The 9,116-nt window shown below is 34.1% G+C and overlaps 1 protein-coding gene across 1 annotated transcript; it reads left to right on the top strand.

Annotated features, from left to right (window-relative positions):
- The first annotated feature begins 3,856 nt into the window (after nucleotides 1–3,856).
- LOC114165875 (aldo-keto reductase family 4 member C10-like) lies at nucleotides 3,857–8,879 on the top strand. Its single transcript, XM_028050490.2, has 7 exons — nucleotides 3,857–4,154; nucleotides 5,146–5,196; nucleotides 6,042–6,118; nucleotides 7,639–7,726; nucleotides 7,833–8,087; nucleotides 8,162–8,401; nucleotides 8,637–8,879. The coding sequence occupies exons 1-7, from the start codon at nucleotides 4,032–4,034 to the stop codon at nucleotides 8,718–8,720; spliced, it is 918 nt and encodes a 305-aa protein (XP_027906291.1). The 5' UTR covers nucleotides 3,857–4,031; the 3' UTR covers nucleotides 8,721–8,879.
- Nucleotides 8,880–9,116: the final 237 nt, after the last annotated feature.

Raw genomic sequence — 9,116 nt, 5'->3', positions numbered from 1 at the left:
GGTTGAAAAATAAGAGAACATGATTATTTTGGTGTGGTTTAGTGGTATAAGTCCATGTGCTCTAACCTATGTAAGAAAATCGGACAGTGTGTATGCCACTGATGTAGCGCCTGGCGACACTGGTGTGTGCGCTAGGCGATTGGACTAGCGTTAAAGGTCCCTGCATCGTGTGGCGCCTGGCGGCAAGGTGTGCTCCGCCAGGCGGTGATGGTAAAACAGGGGGTATGAGAGAGCGCTGGCGCCTAGCAAAGAGGAGGTCACGCCAGGCGGTCTAGACCAGTTTCGCCTGGCAGCGTTTGGTGCTGCGCCGGGCGAATATCCCACTAACTATGCTTTGTGTACGTGTTGCGTGTTAAGCAATGATGCTATACTTGGATCGAGAGATGTTGTGCCATGAGCGGGTAGGTTCATGGATGGTGGTTAACATGTGATGTTGTGAGCAGGGAGGTTCATATCCAGATACTCTCGTGTGGGGATATGTGCGGGGTAGGTTCGTATGTTCCGTGCTCACGCTTGAGAGATGCTGCGTGCGAGGAGGCACGTGGCTGGTGGATCACATGTGTTGGACTACGGACGAGCAGGTCCGTAAAGCAGGGCTACGAGCGGGGAGGTTCGTAGAGCAGGACTACGAGCGGGGAGGTTCGTAGAGGTAGGACCACGAGCAGGCAGGTTCGTGTGAGCATCATATTCCCGAGTCCAAGGCTAACCATTTTGTGTGATTTGAAGACTGAGAAGTCTTGGGGTTAAGGTCTTGGCCAATAACTAAGTAGATTGATTAAGATGGGTGCATGATTTATCTTGTGTATTATATATATGTTATCTTTATTTTTATCAGCTCACCCTTTCTGTTTGTGTATGGCGATGATCGTGTGATTCGTTACACAAGAGCAGATGTTGATACAGGTGATGCTGAGGATGCTCAGGCAACGGAATGAGGGCTAGCTTGGGGATTAGAGCTAGGAGATTTGTACTTTAGTTTGTTATGTTTTCAATTATGAATAAGAATTTTGGAACTTGTAATACTCTAGCTATTTATGTTTTATAAATTTTGGCGTGTGTTTTACATTTTAAATTTTCCCGCGTTTGGGAATAATAATATTGCAAATTTTGAGATTCAATTTTCTATTTTTAATTATTTATTTAAGTAATATTCCTTAGGGATGTTACACAGAGTAGTGGAATTTTTTTTTTTATTAGATGTGTGTTTAGGATTAGAGTTGAGGGTATGGGGAGAATATACTTATTTAAGTGACGAGGTTATGGAGAGTGAACGTAGGAGTTTTTCTGCAATGGAAAAGTTCATGTGAAATCCATACATAAGTTCCTTTTGAAATTTGATGAACATGTTGGTCGTATAGAAGTATTTTGCAACCTTTACATTTTGTTAGGCATATATGAGTTCATGGTGCCAAATAGAAATAGAATTGTTTTCCCCATCCTTTTTAAGATTGTGGATAACGTAGAAATTATTGACAAATATAATTGGGGTACATTAGTGTATGAATATCTGGTTGGTAGCTTGTGCAATGCTTCAATGACATTGAAGAACGAAACAAATACAAGTCAATTTCATGTTGTTGGATGTGTATATCTATTGCAGGTAACACTTTATTGTTTGATGTTGTCTTTAATTGTTTTACTTGATGTTGTACAATGATGTGTGACTATTATTTTGATTTTTCAATTATGGTGTTCTAATCATTTACTTATTTGCAACGCAAAGTTCAATATTAGGATATCAAAGTTTCCGCGATTGCTGCATTGGATGAATGTGAAAGTTGGTGACAATGTTATTAGAAGTGCTTTTCATAAGGATGTGGTTAGTATTTTCAATATTCATTTGGTTTGGTTAAGTTTGGTATTGGTTTTGCTTAATAAGTTGTGTTAGTATTTCACAAGTTGTTGTTGCGTGTCAAACAAAGAACTTGCTCATGATGTTGTGAAACAAACCATTGAAAAGTTTGGGTCTGCACACAAAAAATAAAGTATAAAAGAGAAGGAACACCTTGAGTGTATTGTAGAGCGTTAGAAACGTGTTATACATGATCTTAAAGGTTCATTGGCTCCTTTAGAAGAAATGGTTGCAGCAACGAGGAACCAGCAACCACATAATGATGATGATGATGTTGGTGAAAAACTTTAATGATTCTCTTTGTGGTGCGGGAGGTGATGGTATGGCGATTGATGATAATGACGTTGTACAACATAACAATATGTATGATCGTATGACGGCACAACCTCAAATACACTTTAAGAGTCGTGCGATAAGAACTCCATATTCCGTTTATGTGAAGAAAAGGATCCCAAAATTATTTACATTGAGTTGAAATTAATGTTAACTTAGTGAGACAAAGACATTGGCAATAATTGTTATTGATGTTGTATTATTGAAACATTTTGTATTAACTATATTTTGGTATATCATAGTATTGTACATTTATTTTGCTTTATTGAGTATTTATTTGATGTGTGAAAATGTTTTAAATTTATGAATTTGGTTGTGTAGTTGCATGAATAGGTATATGTTGTTTCATCTATAGTTGTATTCTGATAAAACCAAAGTTAGCCTAACAAGCAATAATTGTTCAAAAAGTGTGTGTCGGGGTTAAGCTTGTGGTCCCCATTAACGCATGACAGCAAGAAACAATAGATTTTTTTGTGATGAGTGATACAGACAATTGTAAAATATTCTTTTATTTAAGAAATTAGGTTTCGGTATAAACAAAATGAAGTGATTTGTTAGGATAAATGTTTGATTAGGTTAACTAAAGTATGAAGTTTGAAGAGTCCATTGCTATTACATTGTCACATTTATTACCCTTGTTTTCGAAATTTTCATCATCTCATGGCTCACACTATATTTACTCATGATAATAACATTGTTGTTATTAAAAAATCAGAATTACTATTTTTGTAAGTATAATTAGTGATGTTTAGCTAACTAACACCTTAAGTCATTGACTCATGAATATTTTAACTATTTTAACTAGTTTTCTCTCTCCATGAGTCATAACTGTTAGGAATCCAAGTGTGAGTCTAAGTCTCACATGGACTAGAAATTAGAAATTAGAGCGCTATATAAGGATGAAGACCCATAAACCCATTGCCGTAAGGTTTTGGGTTAAAAGTGGTGTCAATGTCTTAAGTGGTTGGGTTCAGGTCGTATCTCCTCAGTGAACCCCCTCCTCTATAAACCTAACAATAACATTTAAATAGAATATAAAGAATGTAAAGATTATTGGAAGAACAAAATTTTTGAAAGGAATTCAAGTGTGAGTCTAAGTCGCACATTGGCTAGAAATGAGGAAGTAGAACACTATATAGATGAAAACCCATTGCCTTGAGGTTGTGGGTTGAGAGTGATGTCAATGTCTTAAATTGTTGGACTCAGATCTCATTAGTATTATATCTCCCCAATGAACTCCTCTCTATTGCACATGCACGATATTAGATATATTTATACCATTAAATACACATGATAGAAACTTTTTTTGGTAGAATATTTTAATTTAATAATTTTATTCTTTAATAAAAAATAATTTATTTATTTAAATAATTGATAACTTTTTACTTTTAAAATTAAAATAATTAAATAGTTTTTTTAAACTATTTACTACATAATCTTCTTAATATTATTTTTATAAAATTATATATATATATATATATATATATATATTAAATTGTATTATTTTTATTTTTAATTGCTAATAATAAAATTATCTATTTTTTTAATGTAGTAAAGATGTGAATAAGCGTGTTTTCTCGGGAAAAAGAATTCTTTAATCCGTGTATCAAATCTTAATTGATGAAACTTAACTGTGAGTGAAGTAACGTCACATGCGTGGTGGAAATTTTTAATTCCTCGCCTGCAAGTTTAAACTAATCACCATGCGATTCTCTAGTTGCTAAATACAAAAAGAAAAACCATTCGATTTCATCGACACTTTTCGCATTTGCTTTGTGCGGTTACGCTTCTGTCTCCTTCTCTCCGGTCACAGCCTCAACCTCAGTTCCGTTCTGCACCGTAGAGAATGGCCACTGAAGATCTCCGATTCTTCGAGTTGAACACCGGAGCAAAGATACCTTCAGTTGGTTTGGGCACGTGGCTCGCTGAACCTGGCGTTGTTGCTCACGCCTTGGCCACTGCAATAAACGTTCCACACTTTACCTACACTCACTACTCCTCATTGCTCTTCATTTCATAACTTTTTTTTCATTAAGAGCATCACTTTGTTTTTAAAATTTTTACAGTTTGTGCATTTTGTTCTTAATTTAAATTTTCACCGGTCAATTATGTTTTTATTTCCTCCCCTTTTCTGAGAAGGTTCTGAATTGACTAATAATGTTCTGAAGTTCTGACTATTTTTTTTTTCCTCAAATTATTGAGCTACAGTCTTTTTAGAGCGAAGAGAGTAACAGCACTGGTTATGATTGACTAATGTTCTGAAGTTCTGACTAATTTTTTTTTTGTCCTCAAATTATTGAGCTGCAATCCTTTTGGAGTGAAGAGAGTGATAGCCCTGTTAAATGATGACTTAACAATTTATAGTAGAAAGAAAATGGAATACAAAGGAGAGCTTTTACAGTAATTTAGAAAAGTTACATTTTATAGTTAAGAATGTGTGAAGTTATATAAATTATTTTATGTAAAATTAATTTTAGTTTTGGGAGAAGTACTTGTTATTTTTTCTTCTAATTTTTCTTTTTTAGGAGGGATTGGGAAGAAATTTGTTCAAATAGTAAGAAGTTTATAGATATGTGTAATCTGTTAGAATGTTCATCTCACTTGATGGCACTGCACTTGATGATGAGAAATTTGCTGGTAAAGATTATTATAATGTCATCTCGCAACAGTTGTTTGAAAAAAGTTGGTAGCGAAAGTGTTAATGATAGTAGATCTTTTTTGTCTTTTTGATAAAATTCAAGCCTTGGATCAGTTATTAGAGAGAAATCAAGACATTTAGAGATAAAATGATAGTAGATCTTTTTTGTCTTTTTGATAAAAAAAGAGATATATCCAAAATTGACCTATTTTTCTTTATTTCTATTTCGGTTATTTACTTCATGGATTTGTCTAGTGCCATTGTGTATGATTTTGGAGCAAAGATGGCTAACAGTGACTCAACGTGGACCATATCGATGCAGGTTGGGTACAGGCATATAGATTGCGCGCAAATTTATGGCAACGAGAAGGAGGTAAGAGTTATATGCTTATTTTAGATAATCTCGTGTTATTTTGTATTATGTTTATCTTTGTAAATTTGTTATTGTACAAGGATGGTTTTATATTAAATTTCTTTTTGCGAGTAATTGAGGTTTGTGGGTCACTTAACTGCTGTGGTGGTTTGCTGCATGTTGTAACTGGGTTAATTGGTTAGAACACAATGCTAAAGTTTATAGCAAGAAGTTTATGTCCATAGTAGACCAGTGCTGCTAACATAGTTCAAACAGCATATACGTTTATGCTTCAAACAAGTTAGCAGAACTAAAACAAACGCCGGCATCCAACACAGCTAGGATGTTTTATCCCAATATGAATTTGTAAATAGGATTGCTCATTTGAGAAGGCAGAGATATTTTATTAGTCTCATTCAATGTATTTTTACATAAATGAATTGTATTTATCTCCATTAGGAACATAAATGAACACAGAGAATCATGGTTGGTTAATGGAATATTGGAATAATCTAATAGATGAGAAGCAAGTGTAGATGGATCTTTCTCTCCTTGATCTTTTCTTCTCCTTGTTTTCTACTCTTTAATGGAAGGAGAATCCATGGAAGCAAGCTCAAGAGTGGTGGAAGCTCTTAGAGAAGAAAGGCTTCAATGGAAGTTAGAACTCAGTCCTTGCATCAAACATTTTGTAGTTTAAAGCAAGAAACATAATCAAGGCCACGATAATGTGCATGTCAACTTTGAGTACATTGGTTGTAGAATTGATTTTGTTTTTGTTTAGTGTTAGAATTCGTAGTGTCTTTTCTCGAAAACATTGTTTTGGTACTCTACTCTCTCTAATGACTTCTTTTGTAAATTTTATGTAGATTGGTGATGCCTTGAAGAAGTTGTTTGCTGATGGTGTAGTTAAGCGTGAAGATATGTTTATCACCTCCAAGCTATGGTTTGTCTTTTTTTACACAATACTTGTCAAACTATTTTGTTGCCAAGCTTATCTACATAATCACTTTAGAAGAATCCTTAAGTCTTTACTTTCTTCACCCCCTTAATCTGTAGTTATTGAAATACAATTGATGAGGTCAGTACTCTGCAGTATTTTCTTTGAATTATCTCTTAGAGGATTAGAAAGAGGTACGGAAAGATAAGAAATTCTGGATTAGCAGCACCATTAAGCAGAGAGGGTTAGTTCTCAACAAATTGGGAAACCATGTCTGAATCCATGATGGAACACTCACAATTTAATGCCCAACCATGCTTTGAGTGGAACTGCTTCTTATGGAGGACATTTGTGCAAAATTCAATTAAAAAGTTAATGTTTTTCAATTCTTCAAACTTTTGAACAGAGATTTTATTTTCTTTGATTGTGGACATAATTCCTTTACATTTTTTTTTAACTAAAAGCAAGTATGCACTTGCATTACTATCCTATCTGCAATTTTAACTGTTGGTATCCCACGCAACATCAATCACCTGCACCATACATAAGTATTATTAAAAGAGAAATATATATATATATATATATATATATATATATATATATATATATATATATATATATATATATATATAGATATATATATATAACATAGGGGGCAAAATCAAACCTATCAACAAAAACTAAACAAACCTATAAAAAGGTAAATAATATCTCTTAAGAAATCAATATTAAGAAAAGAAGGCATAACATCCCACCAACTATCAATTTGATATATAATATCTTGAATTGTATGTAAGTCAACTCATCTTTTACCCGCTCTATTTGCATGTAAAACTTAAAACTTCGTCTCCTTAAGAAGATCCGTACAATTTAATCAAAAGCCTCCAAGGAAGAATAGTAAAAGTGGTAAATTCCTGAACTACACTCATACTATCTCTCTCAATCCCCAAGCTTAACCATTTCTTGTGATAAGCAATCTTAATAGCATTGACAGTGGCAAAGAACTCGGTCTCAAAAGCCGGTGTGTCTACCATGAGAAATAGAAAAGAGCCTCTTATAGCAGCTCTATTAAAGTCCCACCAAATGTTGCTCTCAAGAAGCCATTAATCCCTGCTGCACTCTGTATTACACTTAACCCATCCACGCTGAAGAGGTTCCCCAATTAACTTATTATATGAGTTGCTTTCTTAGGTTACAATGAATTGAAAAAGCTTTGATGATACTAAATTCCCTAATTGGAGAATTTATACTTCCACTTATCTTGGGTTCCACCAAAGAAATCTTCTCCAGTAAAAATATTTGTTCCTCTATGTTCAATATCGAACTGTTTTGATCATATAGCATTGTGTAAAATCATGAACAAATTTGTGGGAAGCTAATTGCTTTCCACTAACAAAATGAATTGATTTCTGCCTTTTAATCAAACGGTGCTTGCTATTTTTTTTTCTTAAATTTGATTACGCATTTCATTGGTCTGATGCTGTAATTACATTCTTTGTATCTAATTTAATTTGCCCATATTTTAGGTGTAATGATCACCTGCCGGAAGACGTCCCAAAGGCTTTGGAAAGAACTTTACGTGATTTGAAACTGGACTATTTGGATCTCTACCTGGTCTGTAATTCATAAAATCAATTATTTCTGCATCAATTTATGTTTGAAATAATATACAGTTGTACTTACGTTAAAAGCTTTATTTTCCATGTCTACATTGTTAAAGATTCATTGGCCAGTGAGCGCAAAAAATGGGAAGCTTACCAAACCTGACATACCAAGCACTTGGAGAGCAATGGAGGCACTCTACAATTCTGGAAAGACTCGAGCTATAGGGGTCAGCAATTTCTCTGTAAAGAAGCTTCAGGATCTGTTGAATGTAGCAAATGTGCCTCCAGCCGTTAACCAAGTGGAATTGCATCCTTCATTACAGCAACTCAAATTGCATAGTTTCTGTGAATCCAAGGGAGTGCACTTATCAGTGAGTATGCAAAATTTAAGGTCGTTATAGCTATTATACATGCTACATAAATACACACTAATGCTCTTCTTCAGGGTTATTCACCTCTGGGTAAAGGATACAGTGAAAGTAATATTCTTAAAAATCCAGTGCTGCTCACTACGGCAGAGAAGTTAGGGAAGACTCCAGCACAAATAGCTCTAAGATGGGGACTTCAAATGGGTCACAGTGTCCTTCCTAAGAGTACAAATGATGCTAGGCTCAAGGAAAACTTTGATCTCTTTAATTGGTCTATACCTGCAGATTTGCTTGCCAACTTCTCTGAAATTGAGCAGGTTAGTTCTTTCTTGCAATCTTCTGATCAAGAACAAATGTTTTTTTCTTAAAAATTAGTTTAATACCCAAATCTTGTGAAAACTTCTATTTTTTTTTTTTTCATGTAGTGTATACTTGCTGTACAAGTAAGATAGTAAATCAGATTATGTGCTAATTGCTAAGGCGAATACAAGAATGTTAGGAAAATTCAGTGAGAACATACATTTATTTAAATTTTCTGATTTACTGATGCAGGAGAGAATAGTTACAGGAAGTGATTTTGTTAGCAAGACATCTCCTGGATACAAGACAACTGAAGAACTCTGGGACGGTGAGTAAAGAACTGTTTTCGTAATAGCCATTTTCTTTTCTCGCACTTTAGGCAAAATAAGCATATCTTGATGATTATTGTAATAATTTACGGAGAAATGTTATATGCACATCTTTCGATCTTCCTACTTCATTGAGACACTTAATAAAATAGTAATACTTTCACTATATGAGTTCATTCATCCCAAATTGTTTATATTTTAAAATAAAAAATTGCCATTTCCTTGGTGTTCGAGGGAGACACTTAATAAAATAATAATACTTGTACTAGTTAGTTCATCCCAAATTATTGTATATTGTAAAATAAAAAATGTCATATAATTGGTGTTTGATGGGTCTTCAATAAATAATAGGGTGTTTATCTATCACCATCTGATTTACAATTTATTTTGTAGTTCGGTTGTT

The sequence above is a fragment of the Vigna unguiculata genome, chromosome 10 (genome assembly GCF_037176805.1).
Source record: "Vigna unguiculata cultivar grain cowpea cultivar isolate G323 ecotype 2 chromosome 10, ASM3717680v1, whole genome shotgun sequence".
Classification (NCBI taxonomy): Eukaryota; Viridiplantae; Streptophyta; class Magnoliopsida; order Fabales; family Fabaceae; genus Vigna; species Vigna unguiculata.
This window is presented reverse-complemented; position numbering and strand designations above follow the sequence as displayed.